At 48.4% G+C, this 22,944-nt stretch overlaps 1 protein-coding gene across 1 annotated transcript in view; it reads left to right on the top strand.

The window, feature by feature from the left end:
• Window positions 1-22,944, top strand: part of MARCHF4 (membrane associated ring-CH-type finger 4) — a 93,519-nt gene that overhangs the window by 57,083 nt on the left and 13,492 nt on the right. Inside the window, exons 2-3 of the mRNA XM_006186821.3 lie at window positions 14,885-15,040; window positions 20,036-20,228. Of these exons, the coding sequence (XP_006186883.1) occupies window positions 14,885-15,040; window positions 20,036-20,228 (349 nt within the window). The remainder of the gene's footprint in view (window positions 1-14,884; window positions 15,041-20,035; window positions 20,229-22,944) is intronic.

The following is a 22,944-nucleotide window of genomic DNA, read 5'->3' as shown; positions in this document are numbered from 1 at the left end:
ATGCATTTAAGGAAAAAGAGGAAGTCCAAAGTGGTGGAAAAGAAAAGGAGAAGGAAATTAATACACATGGAAAGTTTACTATGTGCTACACATTTTACATCTATTATAGCATAGAATCCTACAAACACTGCATTTTTACAGGTGATGGAACTAAGGCTCAGAGAGGTTAAAAAATTGTCGAAGGTCACAGAGCTAATGTAATAAACTGATTGTATTAATGATCCTAGGTCTTTATGCTTTCCTGTAGCCACTTCCTTTTGGTAATGCCTGCTCACACTGACTCTGGGATACACACATGACTTGCTTTGGCTAATGGGGCATTAGTAAATTTGATGTAAGCAGAGGCTTAAAAAGTGCTTGTGCATCAAAGCTTGCCCTCTCTTGGTGGGAACTGTTCCTGCATCATGTGAAGAAGCCTGGGCAGTCCTACTGGGTGATAAGAGACCTATAAGCAGAGGTGGACCATCCCATCCTAGATCAGCCAGAATCTAGCCAACTCACAGATGCATGAACGAGCCCAGCCAAGATTAGCAGAACCAATCAGCCAACTTATATAGATTTGTGAAAAATAAATGGTTATATTTTAAGCCACTAATTTTGGGGTACACATTCAGGAGCACAGTTAGCAGCTTGAACTAACTGATAGAGCAAGTAAATGGCAGAATCAGAAGTTGTTTGATCTTAGAGCCTGTGCATTGTTCATCTATCATGAAAAGATAGGAAAAGGGCTGAAATTGTGGCAGGGAAAAAACAGGTTAGATGAAGATATGTTTTTAACAACAAATCTGCCAAGTCACACAAGGGTGTTACCGGGACCAGTGTGGCATTCCCATATGTAGGAATCTCAAAGAGAAGTGGTAGGCAACTATCCAGGTGCAGGGCCTTAGGTGTGGGAACCTTTGGACCCAGGTGTCTTAGCCTTGTAGTTTGCCATCTCAGAGACTGGGCTATGCTAAGACGCCTGAGTACTCTGAGCCATCTCTACCCAACCAGTTCCGCGAGAAGAAGAAGCCCCCGAGCACCCAGGCTGAGATGCCGCAGCCCCAGCCGGCCAGGTGCGCCTTGGTTCTCCTTCACAGCTGAGACTCTTCTGCCAAGATCGCCTCAGTTGCAATGCTGCAGATTCCTACCTTAGCTTAGCCCCAATCCTGAAGCCACCTCCTGCTCCTTCTCGACGTGGAAAAAAACGGTAGAGAGGAACAGACTGCCTGAGTTCCTGAGCCTTCTTTCTCAGGTTACCCCAGCCACGTTACTACTGACAGTTGCTTCACGTGAGAATGTGAAGAAAGGACAAGACCTTGAATAGGGGCCAAGAGCAGCAGGGACTGATACACTGTAAGAATATGGATGGAAATTCTTGTCATCTTTCTGAAGACCAGTATGGCCTTCTGATCGTGTTTAGAGCCTTAAAAATGTCCATGCCCTTTGAATGAGTAATTCCACCCTAGGCCTGTCTTCTAAGGAAATAATCGTGGATATAGTCCACAAAATCATGGCTCACCATGAGAAATGTTTCATGACATAGTGTGAATTTAAAAATACAAGTTATAAACTGGCTGTAAGTTATGATTCTGATTTGGGGGAAATTATGTGTGCATGTGTATGTTGGGGGGCTACAGTTAAGAGGAAATTTTTGATTTGTTATAAATCTCTACATATTCTTAAGATATAGCCTGTTCTCTCTCAGCCTCTGGACATGTGGGTCCTTGTCTATCTTAGACATGGCAGGGAAACTTACCTTACAAACCTAAGAGACTGGTGAAGGTCTAGAAAAAAGGGGGCTGAAATGATGCATGACATGAGAATAGGATCTAAAAACAGAACTTTTTAGTGTGGATGGATGACTGCTGAGGGGAAGAGGAATGCAGTTTTAAATAGTCATGCAGTATTAGGGGAGAGAGAACATGGCTGGGTTGCCAAATCCCAGAAAACAATGGAAAACAAGTCCTGATTTCTTGCTTAACCATCTTGTCATCTAAAAGAGGTTAAAGGAAGATAAAAGGAAGTAATGTTTTATATACCAGCCTCTAAGTAAGCGAAATGCAGGCCTAAAAACCATGGCGAAAGCTAAGAGTCTGGACAGGTTTGAGGAAGCGTGTCCTAGCGTGTGAGAGTCTCCCGGGCAGGCGCCATCTTGAGTTCGCAGCGCCAAGGCTGAGAGCCAGCGCTCAACCCAGGCTGCTGAACCGCTCCTAAGAGGAGACTGCGGGCTACAGTCGCCATCTTTTGAAAGGAAGCAGTCCTGGTCCACAAGTATCCCCCGATCACTAAGCACAGAGGCTTGGGCTGTTCTGTGAGCTTTGGCCGTGTCCTGCACTGGTCCTCACAACATGGGTCTGAGAGGGGGACCTGGAAGCACTGGCAAGCATGGTGGACCCCAGGGTTCCCCTCCCCAGCGTTACTCTAACAGGAGCACCCTGTGTGTCAAGGGTGGTGCTCTGACAGGCAGTCTGACCAGAGGCTGAAGGCTGGAGACGAAGATCTTTGAAGACCAACCCCCCTTCCCAGCTTCAGAAGTAAGGAATACAGAATTCTTTCGAACAAAAAGTAAAATTGCCAAGATGACAGAAGCTACAACCACTTGTGGCAGCTTAGCAGAAGCTTGGAGTCAACAGACCGGAGTCTCTTCACACACCATAGTAATTCCAATTCTGCTTAGCAGGCGTGTTCCTGACGGGGGATCGGAGCCAAGACTTCAGGAATAGTACGCTTCCTTGAGAGGTGTGAAAAGAGCTGGGCTGAACTTTCCACAGACTCTGGAATGGGTGTCACCCAGTGAGAGGCATCAGTCCTGCAGGGATCGGGACAGGCTCATTGAAGCTCTGAACCCAGAGAGGGAGACATCTGCAACTTGTTCCTGTTTCAGTGCCCTCCTGCACCACCCTAGGAAAGGCCACAGCCCTCTCTGGGCTTCGGGTTTTTCGGTCTAAATGGAGTATAATCTGAATGAAGCTCATGTTGAAGGAGAAATGCAAGTCCCAAAAAGAGAAAGAACTGAAAAACATTTCAGCGTTTACTGCAATCTCTTTAAAAAGCAGGCAGAGGAAATTACACGGCAAAAATCTCTTTTCCCCTCTCATACCTCCCTTTCCATGCTAAGCTCTTCATTACATAGATCATGTTAGCCGCTCTGCCCTCCTTCCCTGCACTTCCAAGGGCATCGCAAGGCCCTCAGCTGGTCTCATAAACACACAAATTCACAGCCTTTCACAGCAAGAGGAGTGATGGCTGAAAACACTCACAGCTTAAGACCTTTACTTAACCCCACAGCAGGAGGTAGAAACACATGCACGTCAGGGAAGGAGGCCTGGGGAAGGCTGGGTCTGAGATAGAGCCATGTGGGTGGATGGAGAGCTGGGGTGTCTGTTTGGTTCTTCCCTCTCCCTATAATAACAGGCAGTCAGCAGCACCTGGAGACTCCTGGCCTTCATCACACTGTTATTACCTGTACTCCTTCTCCAGGCTCCCAGGCAGCTTAAGTACTCACAGGCTTCAGACTGATGAGTTTCATTTACAAGGTGGTAAAGTGAGGTGCTGGGGAAGGCAACAAACTGCAGAGACCCCTCCTCCACAGTGCAAGGGAGCAGCATTCTCTGCCTCCCTCCTTTCGTTAGGGCATGAAGAGATTCACGAAGGACAGACGGGCACATGCGTGACAACATACCGTGATGTGCGAGGAGCATTCACCCTGTGTCAGGCAGGGTTCTGACTCCTCATTGGGTACGATCTCATTGAATCCTCACGAGGCCCTGGGAGGCAGGAAGTACCCCTTGGTCCCGCTTTACATCTGAGCAAACTTGCCAAGGTCACACAGCTGATCAATGGGAGAGCAGGGATTCAAACCAGCCAGCCTGGGTTCATCGGCCCCAGTAGCCATGCTAGATACAGCCTCATGCATGCCAAGTGCTTAGAACAACATCTGGCCCCTGGTACGTAATTGGTCAGTGTGAATTAGTAAGAGAGGCAGACACAGCAGCCCAGACGTCTACAAAGCAGTGCCGATGCACATGACAGGGCTGGGGCTCGGGACGTGTAGGTAATTTGCACAACGCCCCTCACCTAGTAAGTGGAAGGACCAGGACTTGAACCCAGCAGTCAAAGCTTGCATATGGGGCCTGGCACATAGTAAGTGCTCAGTAAGTTCTAGCTGTTGGTATTCACCTTCCTCTTTGTCTACATAAGAGTCTTCGAGTCACATAGGAGACGGAAGGTTTGCTAAAGGGTCTCTGGTCCAGAGCTTTACAAATGAGTCTTAGCCAACCTGGCATCAAGAGAGGAAGAGTGGGTCTCCGTGGAGTCAGTCTCTGCAGTGCAGCCTGGGAATCTGAATGCTTCACAAGTTTTCCAGGTGATTCTTATGTATGTGAAATTCGGAGAACCAAGGAATCCAGACTTAGATAGCCTAAACCCATGTCACCAGCCAGAGAGTGGCATAGCTGGGAATGGCACCCAGGAAAGACCCTACTACTTTTGCTCTGTAAGAGTCAGCCATGTGTAAGGTTCTAAGTGCCGAGCGCCACGGCTCAGAACATCGGTGATGTACATACCACGTCATCATAGCTTGTTGCCACTGTAATCTCTGCTGTATCCCCAAAACACGCCGAATGACACAATAACTACAGTGACTGAAAATTAATTTGTGTAGAATTTCACCACAATCCCTTCAAATAACATGAGGGTTTTGCACCACGGAAGCTAGGCACCCCTTGCCTGAGTGCAGGGACCACGGAGGGCGGACCCAGGAGGCAACTGAGTATCTGCTGCTTACCTTGCCACTGATTTGTGCCCTTGGCTTGACCTGACTTGGGAGAAAGAAAGAGAACACGGTGACCTGGAATCTCTGAAATTTCAGCCTCGTGGCCTGGAACCTTGGAAACAGGCCCAGCCCATTGCTGTATGCAAATAGCCCAATTCTGGCCAGCGAGGTTTATCAAAGTTACGTTTTTCTATTGAGTCAGGCAAAGGAGTGAGGGCAGATCAGCCTTTAATTTTAGCTCTTTGGTAACAACCATGACGGCAACGATGAGCTGTACAGAAAGACACATGGATGGTACATCACACGTGTAGGTCATTAGAAATACAGCTATGATTATGAATAGACACATAAAATATGACCTTTCTTTCTGCCAGCCCTCGTGGAGCTTGGTTTGTTTATTATGCAGATCGTGTTTGACTTTATGGAATTGGATGTTATTTAAATTCAATTACTGTGAGGTTAAGTTCTTCTTTCTAGTACCAGTTGAGTAAATTTAGAGGCAGTTAGAGAGAATATGGTATATTTGTCTTATCCCAGTTAAATTAGAGGGAGAAACGCACGGCAGGAATGAAATAACTGTCATGAAAATAGGAAAACATGGTTTGGAGGCTTTGGTTTGGGTTTGTGTGTTTGTTCTCCATGTCTCTTTTTGTATTCCTCTTTTTTTTTTGAACTGATGAACAGGAAGACTGAAACATTTTCACGAAGAGGGAGGCAGATTCTACCTGGTGTGTGTGGTGTGTCTGTGTGTGTTTGTGAAAATAAGCTGCTGGCATGAGAGAACTGGAAATAATTATGTGGTTAATTGAATTGAGTGTAGATAACTAGAGCTCATTAAGGCCTTAAGTCTTTTTTTTTTTTTTTTCTGCTTAGTAATAGAGCTCTTTCTTTTTTTTAATCAAATTATCTTGCAACAATTCCCATTTCCTTCTGCCAGTGTTGACACACTGTTAGTCTCCTGAAGCCAGGTCTGGCCTTGGTGCCATCGAGAGGGGACATAAGTCTTGGACTTGGCCTGGCCAGGAAGGGAGCATGTTACGTGCTATGATGCGTGGCCAGAAGGGGCTCCAGCCAGAAAACAAATTGCTGCCCGTACACTGCCTGACAATGTGCAGAGAATTCAGAATGGCTTGTCTGTGTGTAATAATGGATTCTAGGGCCATGGGGATCTTTGAAGGTCATCATGCCAATCAGCCTGCCTCCCAGAGATAAGAGGGAAACTTGCTTCATCACCCGCCTGGGTAGCAGAAGCCACACCCCCACCCATTTATCTTTTCCACCACAATTTTGCTACTAAGAAGGTCCTCATGATAGGTCATTTTTCTTGACCTCAATACTAGGACACACTGACCTCTCACAGGTCTGTGGAATCAAGAAATCATTGCCTGCAGTCCCACAGGAAGAAGACCCTGGAATCTTCCAGGCTTTCCTTCTGTTCACTGGCCCTGCCTGTGCTCCCGCTTTGTCTCCTTCGTCCCCAGTTCTGTTCCCCTAACTCAGATCACAGTTACACAAATAGTTGGTCAATATCACAGACCAGTTTGGCTGCGCCCATGACGTTGGGAGGATGTGCTATTGATAAGCCTTACTGCTAGCCGGTCCCCCAGATGTGTGGGGTCTGTGGAGTGGTACAAAGCAGTCCTTTGCTTGCCCTGTTAAGCCAACTGTCCTTCCCCGTAGAGATTACCTTGGATGGGCATTGAGGACTCCCTACTTCCCTTGGCATTCCTCCTAATTCTCCTTCACAGTCTCAATGAACTTTTCTTACTCCTGTGCCCATTCCTCCCACCACAATACAGAGTCCACTCCACTCTGGAGGGGAAATGCTAATTTTAAAGCTTTAGGTCCTCTGCATCTTCACAGTTGAGCACAAACAGGGCAAGTGAAAATTTCCTTATTTACATAAACTAAATCTCAGAGAAAACTTTAATGCATTCCTATGCTGATAAAAATATCTGTCTCTTCATAAATTGTAACAATGTTTTCATAAGTCAGTCTCCCAAGGCAACAGAAATAAAAGCAAAAATAAACAAATAGGACCTAGTTAAACTTGTAAGCTTTTACACAGCAAAGGAGACCATAAACAAAATGAAAAGACAGCCTACAGACTGGGAGATAATATTTGCAAATGATGTGACTGATAAGAGTTTAATTTCCAGAAGATACAAACAGCTCATACAACTCAATAACAAACAATCCAATCAAAAACTGGGTGGAAGACCTAAATAGACATTTCTCCAACAAAGACATACAGATAGCCAACAGAAACAGGAAAGACACTGAAATGAATATCACTAATTATCAGAGAAATTCAAATCAAAACTACAATGAGGTGTCACTTCACATCAGTCAGAATGACCATCATTCAAAAAGTCTACAAATAATAAATGCTGGAGAGGATGTGGAGAAAAGGGAACTCTCCTACATTGTTGGTGGGAATGTAATTTGGTGCAGCCACTATGGAAAATAGCTTGGAGATTTCTCAAAAAAAAAAAAAAAACAGACTTATCATATGATCCAGCAATCCCACTCCTGGGCATATATCCAGGGGGAACTTTAATTCAAAAAGATATATGCATCTCAATGCTTATAGCAGCACTATTTACAATAACCAAGACATGGAAACAACCTGAATGTCCATCGACAGATGACTGAATAAAGACGATGTGGTATATTTATACGATGGAATACTACTCAGCCATAAAAAGAATGAAATAATGCCATTTGCAGCAACATGGGTGGACCTAGAGATTGTCATACTAAGTGAAGTCAGTCAGACAGAAAAAGAAGAATACCACATGATATCACTTGTATGTGGAACCTAAAAAAATGATACAAATGAAATTATTTACAAAACAGAAACAGACTCACAGACATAGAAAACAAATTTATGGTTACCAAAGGGGAAAGGAGGGGGAGGAATAAATTAAGAGTTTGGGATTAGCAGATGCAAACTACTATATATAAAATAAACAACAAGGTCCTACTGTATAGCACAGGGAACTATATTCAGTATTTTGCAATAACCTTTAATTAAAAAGAATATATATATGATAACTGAATCGCTATGCTGTATACCAGCAACTAGCACAACATTGTAAACCAAATATACTTCAAAAAAAAATCTCGTCTCTTAATTTTGACTTAACAAACGTCTCCTCCTCTCCAAAGGTAGGGGTGTGAGGAGGGAGTGGCAGGGAGAGTTAAAATCATCGTGACCCCACCCATCACTATTACCACATCAATTAACCACCACATCCAGCGAACACTGCCTGGAATTGAGTTCCAAGGAGAGGGGCAAAGGAGAAGCTGCCTTTGCGTTTGTATGTTAATAGGGATCCGGCAAGGCTGACTCTCTTATCAGGGCTGGAAAGGTAAGGATCTATGAACAAGGCTGCTGGGGAGATGAAGAGATGCATGAGAAATAATTATTAGCCTCATTCAGTTACTGGGGTAGTAGATGGTAGAATGTCTATAAACCTGAGATGTTTATAACATGAGGATTATTAATAAGAAGGGAATGTTATTCAAAGGAGGAAGGAAGGAAACTAATCAATGTTTGAAGTAGTGGAGAAGGTGGCTTTAGAGACAAGGAAATAACTCCTATTATAACCCTTTCCATATTAGCTAGCATTTACTGAGACCTCGCTGTGTGCCTGGCACGATGCTAAATGTATTCCCCTCCTCCCCCGATTTCACAGATGAGCCATTTTATTTTAATAGACAGGGCCCTCAGTGCTGCCAGCAATCCTCTTTATTTCTCTAGTGTAACCACTCTTAAACTCTCCCAGGTGTCTATTTCACACCAATTCTCAGACCTCCTCCCCCACCTTCACTCTCAGCCCATGACTTGGCTTCATCTAGAAAACGGAAGAAATCAAAAGAAAACTTGTCAAATCCATGGTTAACTCTCAGTTCTCATCCAACAGGACCCCTCAGCAGCGTTTGACAGGGCCGATTGCTCCCTCTTTCCTGAAACACTTTGGCTTTTGGAACATCACGTTCTCTTCTCAGCACCCTGACCTTCCCTCTCAGGCTCTCCAACTGGCTCTTTCCCACCTCCTAAGCTCCGACGTCTTGGCATCCTCCAAGAAGCATCCCTGGTATCCCTCCTTTCTCCTACCTGCACTCACTCCTGGGCTTGTAGCTTTAAACACCATCTGTAGGCCAGTGACTCTCAAATTTATATCTTGAGCATGGACCTCCGCTAAACTCCAGCCTGTTGTATATTGCACTTCCTATTTGATGTCTCCACTCAGATATTTAATAGACATCTCAAAGTTGACCCGTCCTCCAAAACCTGCCCCTCCCTCAGTCCTGCCCATCTCAACCAAAGGCAACTCTCTAGCCTTCTTATTGCTCAGGTCGCCATCATCCTTGACTTCTATCCTCTCATCTACCACATCCAATCTGCCAGCAAATCTGAGTACCTGTATCTTCAAAAATATATCCAGGAACCATTTCTCAGAACTTTCACTGCTACCAGACTGGTCCCAAACACCATCACCGCTTGCCTGGGTTCCTGCCTCCCTACTTGGCCCTTGCGTCCTTCTAGTCTATTTTCAACACAGCAGCCGGAGGGATCCTGTCAAACATGGTCAGATCATGTCACTCTTCTCTGCTCAAAACTCTCTCCTGGTTTCCCATCTCATTCACAATAAATGCCAAGTCCTTAAAAGGGCTCACAAACCTTGTCTGACCTGTCCCCCCAATTCTTGATCCTCATTATATCTCTGACCTCATTTCCTACTCTCCTTCCCCTCATTCACTCTACTTCAGATACACTGGCCTCTTCGGTATCCCTAGAATATGCCAGGCATGCTTCTGCCTCAGGGCCTTTGAACTTGATGTTCCCTCTGCCTGGAATGCTCAGGCCCCAGATACCCACATGGATTGCTCCCTTACCTTCCCCAGGTCTTCACTCAAAGGTCTCCATTTGGTGAAGCCTTCCATAGCCATTCTTTTTTAGAATTTCAACCTGTGCCTGCCTTCCATTTCCCTTTTCCCTGTTTATTTTTTTTCCATAGCACATAACAACATTTTAGAAACTTATAGTTTACTTCTTTTTCTTTTTTAAAAATGTCTGTCTCTCTTGACTAGAAAATTTTGGTTAGTTACATTCACTGCTGTATCCCTGTCACCTAGAACAGAAATGGGAAGATACTAAAAGTGTATTTGATGAATAAAGGAATGATTGAATGAAGCCCAGAGGGGTTAAGCAACTTTCCCAGGGTCACACAGACCATAAAAGCCTGGATATACCCGATTCTGTCTGGAACTAGAGCCCAAGTGCTTAACCATCATGTTAGTCTCAACAAAGAGAAGTGTCCCTAAACTGCACTCCAAGGCTGGTGTGTCTGTTGTCCCCTCTGTTCTAATCTCTCAGAGCTGCAAACTACAGCAGGGCTGGGGCTCTCTTGGTGTCACTAGACTACATATTTTTTTTCTGCTCAGTGGCAAGGATGCCCGGTGCCTCTGTGTGTGTGGAAGGAGAAGTCTCTGGCTTATCTGCCACTGCCATGGCAACCACGTAACCTAAGGACTCCAGAAGAGAGTCCTTTCAGATTGAGATGGGAGAAAAACTGAAGCAAGGCAGAAACAAACAGAAAGAAATCTGTGAATGGAGAAATGACAGAAGTCTTGCTTCTGCAGCTGGCTGTGTCACTGGCAGCAAGGAGAACCCATCCTGCTCTCTTCCCGTCCCAGTAGCTCAGCCACAGTCAGGGGCCATGGACCACCTTGTCCTGCCTCTAGATGACCCCACCTAACCCATCCAAGAGGCCTTCTGTTCAGCACCCCCAGGGAAGAAGGGCCCCTAAACACTCTCAGTGACCCCGTGGTAACACAGAGGACAGCCCTGGGCCAGAAGTTGGGAGATTCTTATAGCCATGCTTTGAGGAGATCAGAGTTGCCCACAATGGAAAGATGAAGAAACAGAGCATCAGAGAGGTTAAGAGACTTGCCCAAGTTTGCACAGCCAGTAAGCGTTGAAGAGGCACTTAAACCTAAGGAGTTGGTCTCCGAAGACCAAGCTTTCCACCCCTCCCTTCTACCGTGTGCCATAGGGTCCAGGGGATTAGAGAAGATCCTATTTTTCTTGCCTTAGTCATGGTGGTCTTTGGGCCCCAAAGCTCCAAGCAGATCATCGAGGAAGTGTCTGGTGCCCTTTACATTTAATGAGGCCCTTTGATCTGTGGAGTTTGCTAAGCACTGCAGACAAGATGGTAATAATCCTCCAGCCCAAAGACTGGAGCCTCGGGAGCTGGGCGTAGGGGCCCATCCTCTGTCCTGCCCTGGTGCCCATCCAGCTTGTCCATGCTCCCTTAACGTGCACCTATGACATGCCCAGTTCTACAGGATACACAGGAGCACCCCAAATCCCGGAGGAAACAACTGAAGAATGATCAAGTACCAATCTGTGCGTGATGATGCAGGGGGAAAGACAGGTCCATAGCTGGTGGCTATGGGAGACTTGGTGGAGGAGCCGGAGCTGGACCAGGGAGGGAGAGACAGAGAAGAGCCCCGCAGGGACAGGTGCAGGAGGGACGGCAGGGACCAGAGCACAGAAGGTGGGATGAGCAGTGATGTGGTGAGAAGCTCAGAGTCTGATGTCAGAAAGACTCAGCGTTACATTCTGGCCGTGCTACTGGCTGGCTGAGTGACCTTGAGTTGGACATTTAATCCTCTTTGTTAGGAGTCTCTGTTATACTGAGAGATATTTACCACCTCTGTTTCCATGTTCTACCATTTTACTTTTTAATAGAGTTTACTGCAAAGAACATCTCCATTCAGTCTGACCTGAATCCGTCTGGCTGTTGGCTCATTTCCATTTTTCTTGTTCTTAAAGAAGCCCAGGTTGACCAGTCAGAGATGGTACAGGGTCCAGGTTAAGGCTTCTTAGAAGCCCTAAATACAGAAAAGGTTATGGCTCTCCTCCCAAATGTACATAAAAATATATCAAATCATAAAATACAAAACTGACATGAATGCCAAGGTTAAAATAGCTTCTTTGCAGATTTTTTTTTTCTAAAATCCTGGATCATTTCCTTCACCAAAGTTAAACTTTTCTAACAGCTTCAGTGTCCTTACTTTCTAGTATTTGTGGCACCCAAAGCAAGTCCCTATCCTGCCTTTTGGGTTGTCCAGTGCCCAGGGGAAGAGTGGGTGCCCAGGAGCTCCAGCGGAAATTGTACACCCTTGGCCTCTTAGTCGGCGGCCAGGCACTGGGACCAGACCCGGTCATGCTCCCTCCTTCTCCAGGTAACGAGGCTGAGGATCGGGGGCTCCAGTGAGCCCTGAAGGTCCCACATCCAGAGCCACGATGAGAGCCCAGGTCTTGTTATCAGCTGTGCCCTGGCAAGTGGCTCTTCCTGCCCTGTCTCATGGCTGCTGTTTGGAAAGCAAGAATAGCCTTTGCTGTTGCCTGGCACCGCTGCCAGGGACCGGAAGTAATGTCTCTTACCTGATTGGCAATTTGACATGGCTGCTTAACAACCCGATTAATCAAACCCAGCTCATCCTGTTGGAATTAATGAGCCTAGGAAATGCTGCCAGGAATAATGAGGGCTTTTGCCCCTCCCCCCAGCACCTCTCCCCACTCTCCCCCTCCTAGTTCTTTCTCAGAGCCACACAGCAGCTACTCAATATCAGGGGCCCTTAGGCCTTGATGGGCGTGGTGAGTGCCCTGCAATGTGGGCATCTCCTGCCTATTCTACCCCTCTCCCAGGAGCCACAGCTGCCCACCTGGAGCCAGAGGCTGGCCATGTCCTAGAGGAGCAAAGCCTCTTGTTCATCAAACAGATGGGTACACATTCCAACGTGAGTGTTGGATGGGGGGGGTCTCACTGTTTCAGGCACTGTACTAGGTGCTAAGGATGCAAAGACAGTAATAAGATGGATATAAGATACATATTGCTGTGAGGGGTCACAGTGTAGGGGTGACCCAGAGACACATGGGGAACTGCTTTAATGGGGGTATGGAAAGGCCCCAACCCCTCAGCCATAGTGAAGGGGGCCTGTCAATATTGAAGGAGTGCTGGGCACTGAGTGAGGTGCTGAGGTCTCAAGGTTGACAAGTTGGACTGGTTCTCGTTCTTCTGGAGTGGGCAGTCTTATCCCCGTTCTTCAGGGCAGTGCAGGAAACCCCCTGATTAATTTTTTGCTGACTCACTCAAACACAAAGGTTGTTGAGGGCCTGCTGGGAGTAGGCTAGGCACCCAGGGAATGAGGTGCAAAGATGAATGACTCCTCTAGCCTTGCCTTCCAGGGCTCCTCTAAGGGGGAGAAAGGCGTATGCAGAGATCCTCATAAGGTTGTGCTGAGTGCTCTAACAGTACATGCTCAAGGTGCGAAGCACAAGGTACTCAACAATCAAAGCAACCTGGAGAAATCAGGCCTGCCCCCCTTTAGGAGGTGGTTTTGTAACTATTATGAAAACAGAGAGGCAGTTTGGCAGGTATACAAGGTGCAAAAGGACATTCTAGACCTCATCCAGGCTGATGGGTAGTCTTTGAGTGATGAGAGTTGAAGTAGAAGGGAACGATGGTTCCATGCTTCTCGGGAGGAAACGGTTGGTTCTACAGTCTATGGTAAAGAACAAAATGACTAGATACACAAATGAAGATATGTAACTTATAGGTCTGCAGCTCCTGTGTCTGCTAATTCAAAGTTGGGAACAAGGTGTGGTTTCCTGAATAGTGAAATCCCCAAATTAACAGGGGCATGGCTTAAGTGGCCATTTGCCAGACACACATGGGGCCTGGGGCTGAGAGAATGGGACTGTGCATGGCAGCAACTGGATTCTTTGAAAGGAGTGAGGCAGAAGGCATTTTTTCAGAATAGATTAGTTAGGAGGGGAGGGAAGGCACCGGGAGTAAGAAAGGAGGGGGCCATGGGAGAGGTCAGAAGGGAGCACAGGTTGGGGGAGGTGGGTGGGCTCCACTGCTAAAGTCTCTGAGAAGGTAAAAAAGGAGCTGGGTGGACAGGAGTCAGCAAGCAGAAACGAGAGACCCTGGGTTAGAACGGGGAGAGAACAGATGGGGGAGAGGGAATGGGGGGGAGGGGCTCACAGAGGCACTCTGGGCCACAGCATCAGACCCGGCAGGAAGCACGCGCAGGCTTCAGTGGTGGTCATGTGCTGTGTGGTCACAGGGTGCTCTGGAGACTGAGCCCAGCTCTGCGGTCCACTCACACAGGCTGCAAATCAGGGCACCATCTTTGCCTCCCTGCTTCCGGGCCTGCCCCAGGCTGGGCTTCCCAGCCACTCCCAGCCAGGCCTGAGGGATGTGCCCAGAGGGCCCCAGGCCTCCAGTAAGGGCATCTGCCCAACTTCCTAAGTCCCCAGGATTCAGGCCTGCCTACCATGTTTTTGTCACTCTGGGGGCTGGGGCAAGAAGCTTCACAGAAGGGACCCAGGTCTCTCTGAGCTGTCCTGCAGAAGAGTACAAACTCTCCAGACCAGAGCTCCAAACGCCAGGCAAAACGATCCTCCCTATATATTAAAAACTTGGATTCGCTGTTGACATTTGACTATTGGGAGATTTAACGTAAAAATTGCCACCTTGATTCCCACATGGACAGCTTACTGGAGCTGATGATGGCTGTTCCCTTTAACCTGGGTCTGGGCCCTCCAATCCGCCTGCCCGAGGACCCCTGCCCCCCCCTCCCCGCCCCCGCTCCCCCTGCCCCCAATCCAGCTAGCTTCTGTCACTGGTATTGCCTTGCTGGGCCTGAAGGCATTTGAGTTTGAGATCTACGGCTGAGCCTTTAAAGAGAAGCCAGTGGAGGCTGACAGCCAGGTGGACGGCAGAGGGCCCCCACAGAACCACCCCCCCCCCACTCATTTCCACAGAAGTCCTAGGACTCAGGCAGTACTGAGTAGGAGCGCGGGGTTCAGAATTGTTAGTTGAAATCACTGAAGTCGCCTGGTTCCCACGGTGGAGAACTGGAGCCCAGACCTCCTCCGTGGGGTCTGGGGCCTCCCAACAAGGCCTTGTGGTCTGGCCTACCCGGGGTGGTGGGGGAGGGGGTGGCAAACCAGCGCCCTAGAGGCCAAACACCCCCAATCCACCCTCCGGCCGCCAGACTCCAGGGCTCGGGCCTCACCACCCTCCGCCTCTCTCCCTGCAGGGGGAGCTGCTGAGCCCGTGCCGCTGCGATGGCTCCGTCAAGTGCACGCACCAGCCTTGCCTCATCAAGTGGATCAGCGAGCGGGGCTGCTGGAGCTGCGAGCTGTGCTACTACAAGTACCACGTCATCGCCATAAGCACAAAGAATCCTCTGCAGGTACCAGCGCGGGCTTCCCCTCCCCGGGGCTGCGGGCCCGGGGCCCGGGGTTTCCCACACCGCCTGCTCTCCCGCGGGAGGGTGATTCCACCTTAGATGGGCTAGGTGGGCGAGACCACGGATGACAAGCGGGCAGGAGGGGATAAGAGAATTTTTGTGTTTTCTTTGAAGCCTGAGCAAGACGAGGAGAGAGGGATGGGGCAAAGACAGATATATATAGAAGGAAAGAAATGCGGAGAATCAGACGGCAGAGGGAGCCTAAGTGAGCTAATGGATGGATGAATGGATGAATGAAATCAGAAAGATAAGGGAAAGGATAGGAAGAAAAGACAAGAGGGAGCAAGGGGAAAACAAGCAGGAAAGACCAGGGGACAGAAGAGTATAGGATGGAAAAAAAGACAGGGCAGGAAGGTGAAGAGAAAGACTGCCCTAGAGCTAAGGGTGGATAGAAGAAATAAGGAGAGAGGAGACGCAGTGGTACGCCCCAAACTCCAACGTGCGTGTAATTCTCCTGGAATCTTGTCAGATGCAGACAATGATTCAGGAGGAGAGGCAGGGCCCAAGAGTCTGCATTTCTAACAGCTATCGAGTGATGCTGATGCTGTGGTCCACAGAGCACACTTGGGACAAGGGACTAGAGAAAAATGGAGAAGAGACAGGCGAGGGAAGCAGAGGAAAACAGAAGCATGGGCAAGAAAGAAGAAAGAAAAGGAGGGAATGTGAAGAGTCCGCTGAGAAGGGCAAGGGTGGGAGGGCCAGGGCTCGGGTGGGGTCTGCGAAGCAGATGCACAACGGGCTGGACCTGTGAGAACCGAGGGCTCCCCCAACGTCCACCCCGGCCCCTCTCGCTTTGCCCTGATACAGCCCTCATCCCCAGAGGAGCTGGCAGGCCCCGCGCCACCTCGTAAATCCTCCCAGTCATACAGCTCCCCCTGCAAGGCACACACTTGGAGGGCACTCTGCTTCTGAAAATACCTCCACGGTATTTTCCAGTTAAGCAGCCACGTAATCAATTAGCCAGTGAGGATGGGAGCTGCCGCAGCCTGGCAAGTTTTTCTCTCCTCCTCTCCGAGGGTGGGAGAGAGTCAATCCTGCACGTCCAGGAAGACGGGTGGCTTGGGGGTGATAGTGGTGGGGGTTCTTTGCATGGAAGTGCAGCTGGAAACACCTGGCACCACAGTGTCCATCCATACAGGCCAGCAGGAGGGTATTATTTCCGGAAGAAGGCATTAAAATCCTCAGCCATCCTGATGGTGTACCCAGGGGTCAGAATAAGAGGTGCCTCTCCCTGCACTGGTGCCATCTTTATCCATTCATTTCAAACTCTTGAAGTGTCTTAAAATAGCTGTGTAGTGAGACAGCTGACTCCACGCCCTGGGGTGCATTAACTCTTCCCTTCCTTCTCAGCTGATTCAAGCCTTGGAAAAGGGTCACAGTCCAAACGCACAAGCCCACCCCAAGCTGCCCCCTTGGCTCATAAACAGGCATCAGACCTTAACACATAAAATGAAATACCATTTAGGGATAACTTCTCCCTCCGGGTAAAGAAAAGAAAAGGTTATTCTAATCTTATGAATGCAGTAAGCAAATGGCAGTATTGACAATTTTGATCTATTACTTTATTCTTAAGTTACTACTGTGTCTTTGTGAGTTTCTAGGCACTGGGGACTCTCTGATTCTGTTACTCCTGGATTGTGAGTGGACCACATTGCACTCAGTGGTGTGTGCTCAGGAAATGCCAATTCACCTTTCCAGATAGCCCCAGAAGAAGGAAGTAGTCTGGACTAGCAGCAGTGTTGTGTGGTTGTGGCCCCAGTTGTCCCAACTGCCTGTCCTGGGCTCCTCAGGCTCAGCCAAGTGTGAGACGGCTGCCTGCTGAGCCACAGTGGGGCAACTTCTGCTCCCACAGCCCGGCCAGACCATCTGCGGTACCTGCTCGAGCAGGCAGGCCCTACTGCCAGTGAGCAGAGTGACGGATGCAATGCCAGGACTGCCTCTGCTGTCAGAGTGGGGAGGTTTCTTCCAGGTCTCTGATCTTTCGCCTCTTGCTTCATGCCCCTTCAATGTCATGAGTACAGCGGGCAGAGCGGCATGTTATCTCAGTGACCCTCTGCAGGCTCTGTTTCTAGCAGATGAGCCCCTGAGAATGGAGGAGTTTCAGGGTGGCCCTGGGGCCTTGAGGCTTTTCTTACCCTCTTTGCTACACCTGAACTGCAACAATATTAACGAACATTTAGTTAGTACTTACTGGGGGCCAGCCACTGTTCTAAGTATTCTTATATGTTATCTCATTTAATACTGAAAGCAACCCAGTGCAGTGGGTACTATTATTATTCCCAATTTACAGTGAGACAATGGAGGCACAGAAGAGTCAGCAATTTGCCCAAAATTGCCCTGACAGAGCAAGGTTACATCCAAGGAGTCTGATTCCTGAGTCTAGCCCTTAACAGCTACCCTGCAGTGCCCAGCATGGAGTTTGCTAAGTGTGATTATGAATACCCCCCACTTTGGCACACACAGCTATATTTTTGCTGAAATATAATGAAGGACAGAAATGCTGGCAGCTGGTACCCTTCAAAGCACGGATTACAGCATTGTTCCATTAACCTTCACCGTACTCTAGGGAGCTGAAAGGACCAATGCTCTCCTTTTTTTTTTTTTTTTTTTTTTTTTTTTTTTTTTGGAGGTCCTGATGATGTAGACTTCTCCTAGGTCACACTCCAGAAGTTGGAGCAGAGCTGGGCTCGGATTGGGTCACCTGGCCCTTGCTCACTGCCCCTTGCTGTTCTAAGGATAGAAATGTCCAGGCTCTGTGCTCCTTCCCTTTGTCTCTCCCCTCACCACACAGCAGGGCGTGGAGAAGTCTCAGGACAGTGCAATCAGGATTTCTCTGGGGACAGAGCCCTGATGCCTGGTGGTGGCGGAGCCTGGTGCCTGGAGCCCTTCTCCCCTTCGAGCCACCTGTGAGACAGCAGAGCTCTCCCGTTCTCAGCGTCCTCTTTGCCCCCACTGCTCCCCACACCTCTCGTGGAGCCTCACACGGGACAGACAGACGGGAAGGGAGCCCTGTGACAGCACCCCCTTCCTGTCCTTTCTTCACATGCTTCAAATTGCCATCAGGGGTGCTGTTTGGTTTCCCCAGGCAGCTCGGGGGCTGGTAGGAAGGGGCCTTAGGGATGAAGGGGAGCTTTCTGTGCCTCTCTTTGGGGTTGCTGAAGTCTAGAGCAGGAGAAGGGGACACGTCCCAATGGTGGAAACAAAAAGCTCAGTCAGGAACCCCCTTCACAGACAGTGAGGCAGGCTCTGGAAAGAGCATTTATTGTCTATGAGAGAAGTCCACTGGATCAGGCCAGCTTCTGGAAAATTCCTTTGTTATATGTAACCCTTGGCTGGGGGAAGCAGTGGAAAATTTAAAGGCCCAGTTACCTGTAATGGGAGACTATCTGGATAATTAAATGTGAAGGCTGATGTCCTACATCTAGACCAGCAAGTGTAATGTTTTCCAATAGTTTCAGTTCCTTAGGGGCCTCTGGTCAGTCCTGGCTGGAGCTGGAATCAGTGCCTCCATCCAGGCCATTCAATGTGGGGGGAGGGCTCCCTATTAGCAGATGGAAAATTGTCGGCCTTTCCTTAGGAGTTCTGAAATCTGAGACGCCTTCCGGGGGCGTTCTCTGCAGGGTGTAGGGCAAACTGCTACGTCAGGAGACAGTCCTTTCCTCCACCTTCCCAGATCTGATCCTGTCAACTTCCCTGCTTAAAACTTTTCAAAAGCATGACGTTTACTCTTACAACAGAGTCAAAAATCTGTGTATATTCTGCAAGATCCCACATGGTCGTCTTCCCTTCCTGCTTTCCTAGTCTCACCCCACACTCCCTTCACATCCTCTGCTCCAGCCGCTCTGGTCTTCCTCCAGGTTTTCACACTTACCATGCTTCCTTCTGTCACAGAGCCTTTGCACACGCTTTTCCCTCTGCTGAAGCACACGACCCTCCTCTCTTTGCCTAGTAAACTCCCACTTGACTCATTGCTTCCTCTGGGAATGAAATCCCCTGTCATGGGCTCCCACATGCCATGTACCTCCCTCTTACTCCTGTTGGATTACAGTTGTAAGTAATTGTTTGGTTGTCTGTGTTCCTTAGATTTAAAGGTCCACAAAGGCAGACATCATGTATGTTTTTACTTACTGCTTTATCATCAGCACCAGGCAGAACATCTGACACACAGAGAATACCATGTACATATTTGTTGAGCAAGAGTATGAATAAAAAATCCCAAACTAAAATCCAACTCATAGCTCATTTAGGCCTGCGCTACATAGAATCATAGAATTTCGGAGTGGAAACCCACCCACACCCGAGCCTTCAACCCATCCATCAATACTGCTATTAGCACATTGCTCTTTCTGTTAAAAAACTGAAATCTCAGTGTTCATATACGGTCAGTAAATTATACTGTTTTTCTTTTCTCTCCCCCACATTGTGTCCTCTCTCTGTTGAACTGGTAATTTCTAGCATGTCTATTAAATGACATGATGCCAGGTGTTGTTATAGAAAACAAGCAAAAAGGGGGATAGGGGAGCTGTGCCCTCTCAGCACCTATTAGTGTGAAAATAAAGTGTTGCTCTGAGAAGAATATTCTGGGGACCTGGAACACCACCTACACTCTGCATTTCCACTTTCTCCTTCCCATTTTTCTGTCTGTATCATAATCAGCCACAAAGGCTTTCCTTCCCAGGCATGCCTGCCCAGAACCCCCTCCCTGTAATGACTTCTGATCTTCTGATCATTTGGTGTGATGTAGGTTTCCTCCACATCACAAGCACAATGTAAAACTCAGAAACTTGCAGAAATAGCCATTGTCTTACACATTGGAAAGCCCTGGTTTAAATCCAGAGGTGAGCGGTTGGGGCAGCAGAAGGAAGAGGGCTGGGAATGGGGTGGAAGTGGGGTGAGGGCATCCAAGCAACGGCTAACCTGCCATTCTCTTCTCCACAGTGGCAGGCCATCTCTCTGACAGTCATTGAGAAGGTTCAGATCGCAGCTGCCATCCTGGGCTCCCTGTTCCTCATCGCCAGTATCTCTTGGCTCATCTGGTCAACCTTCAGTCCCTCAGCAAAATGGCAGCGCCAAGACCTCCTCTTCCAGATCTGTTATGGGATGTATGGATTCATGGACGTGGTGTGCATAGGTGGGTCTGGGGCCTGGTCTCTACGGGAAGTGGGGAGCCACATGCTGGTGAATTAGATCCCTCAGGATCCCTCCTTCTTGAAGGTCAAAGCAGAGATGGCACCAGGCTTGAGACCTGTGAGCTTAAGAGGGGCCAGCGGCTTAGATTTGAGGGGTGAGTAGGGAGTAGGAGGAGGCAGGGCAAAGAAGGAAGATCTAAATCTTTCCCCAGCAAATCTGTCCTGCCCAGTTGAAGGTAAGAATAAAAGGGCTTGCCTCCAAGAATATTTGAGAAAGGTCAGTTGGTCAGTCTATTTGCCTTGAACAAGATGTGGAAGGCCCCAATCTGTTGTATACACCACGGTTGCCAAGTCATGACAAGGGATGGATTATACATTTAGCTCCATTGTCTTCACGGCAAAATGCCCAGAAACAGCCGTGATGATACCTGTCCCCTTTTCCCAGCTTTCCATAAGCCTATTATATGCCCAAGATTTCTCTAGTCTAGTGTTTCAGTGTATGTGGTCCTGGGGTTCCACACACAAGTTCAGGAGCCCCTTTGGGGGTGGGGAATGAAACTCTGTCCAGACAGACTCTCAATCTTCACTCCTGTTTCACCCTAACCTTCTGTACTTTTATCTATTTACATGTGTGTTTGTTCCAGGTAAGATTTTGTTTTAAAGCCTAGAGTGTTTTAGAAAAAAGCTGGAAACCTGCCACTGTAGCTCCTGCTGGTTCCCTCACACCATTCCCGAATGTATGTTTTCTCCCCTTCTGTCGTGTTCAGTTGGTTGGTGGGGGGCTTTTTGTTTTTCCCAACACACGATGGTGGCTGCCAACTCTGAAGTCTTCATCCAAGTGACTGAGGAGGTGGGGAATGGGCCTGGTTTTCTCTGAGTGGATGAAGCCTGCTTAAGCACTGGTCACAAACCCTGACCTGGACCTCTCAGCTTACCCCCGAGGCCATAGCACCGAGAGCTCCAGGGTTCCACAGCTGTCTTCTCTGGGCTCTAGTTTGTGTATCACATCAAATATGATACTCCACTCTCTTTGGCAAGAAATCATCTCTTAGCTAGAATTTGGCTGAGAGGGTGTCCTCTTTCTTTGGGGTCCTTTAATGTCAGGAATCATAGGGGCCTGGAGACTTGCATACTGATTACAGCAGCCAGAGAGACCAGTGACGCTGGAAATTGTAAGTTTGTCTAAGCATCTGGCTGCCTCTCCCTGCTGGCTAACCATAACATCAACCCCAAGTTCAAGAGCCTTTTGATCATGGCACCGAGGCAGTGAAGGAAACAGACTGCCCGGGTTTGGAGGACTGTGGAAGAGAGAGGACTGTGAATGGGGAAAAATTTGACTTTGAGGCATTCTAAGTTAGTTCCCTCTCCCACCAAACTCCCTTCCTTCCCCTGCTGAGGCACAGGTTGTGGATGCCAAAAACCAGGTGTGTCTCCATATGGAGGTGTACAGCTCTGGCTGGAGGGGGAAACAGTGGCAGCCCTTCCAGATGCCCTTCACTCTCCTTCAGGCAGGCTTTTCATGGGTTCCTGATGTGCACTTCTAGGAGACAAGCTTTCCCATCACATGATGTATTAGTCAGCTTTGGCTGCAGTAACAAACAACCCCCAAACTGCACTGCCTCACAAGTGTTGATGTCCCATTCATGGGTCTGTGAGATGGTTTGGTCCTGCTGGGCTTGGCTGGACTTAGCTTCTGACTGTGTGTTGGACTCAGGCCTGCTCTGAGTGTCTCCTCATGCAGAGGCCCAGGCTATTAGGGAGTAGGGACTACTGGGGTATCTTCTTCTAGCCAAGTGCAGGAGCACAAGAGGACTGAATGGTGGAAATTTGCATTGCTTCTCAAATGCTCAGTACTGGCATGCTGTCCCTTTTGCCCACAGCCCATGAGCCAGTGAAGTCACCAGTAAGCTCCTCCCCTGGAGGGAACATGGGTGAGAGAGAGGAGCCTAAATACCATCTACAAGTCAAGGCTCCATAGCTTTGAAAACCGAGAGTACTGGACATAGAAGAGGCCATGCCATTGACCAGTACAATGCGTTTGTTTTGAAGTTGAGAGGACAGGGGTTCAAGGAAGGGAGGTGATCTGCTCAAGATTGCTCAGCTCAGATTAGAAGCAAAGTCTCCTGGCTGGAGCTCCAGTGCTCTTCCCATTATCCTCCTGCATCAGATGGCAGTAATCCCAAGGTGTCACTTCTGGGATACCTACAGATGCCACCTGCAACTTTGAGGGCACCTGGGCTCACTTATAGGAGGAGCCCTCACACCAGGCCTGCTCCCTGTGGCTCTGAGCCACCAAGCACCCCTGCTCTGGCCTGCCTAGTGCTCTGGTCTCTTCTGTGCATGGTGTCTGCCCTGAGTAGGGCCCCTCAGCACCATCTCCTCCTGTGTGTCTTTCTTGGCTTCTCTATCTGCCTGCCTCCCCACAGCCCACCTCCTTCTCTCTTCTCTCTCACTGCACACGGCACTCAGTCACTCAATTTTTGGGAGAAGCAGAGTGAGCTAAATACTTAGAGTTTCCACATTGTTTTCCTTCCTTCCAAACTTTTAGGGAAACATAACTTCCCGGTTGCCCAGATACAACATGACCCATCTATCTGCTCTGACAGCCAGTGACTGTTTGGAGACAGCCATTGGATGGGAGGGGGATATGTAGGGACCCTAATTGCTTTTGGTGCCATCAAAAGTGGTCAGATATATTTATATTTACACTATCTCACC

Source organism: Camelus ferus, chromosome 5 (genome assembly GCF_009834535.1).
Source record: "Camelus ferus isolate YT-003-E chromosome 5, BCGSAC_Cfer_1.0, whole genome shotgun sequence".
Classification (NCBI taxonomy): domain Eukaryota; kingdom Metazoa; phylum Chordata; class Mammalia; order Artiodactyla; family Camelidae; genus Camelus; species Camelus ferus.
This window is presented reverse-complemented; position numbering and strand designations above follow the sequence as displayed.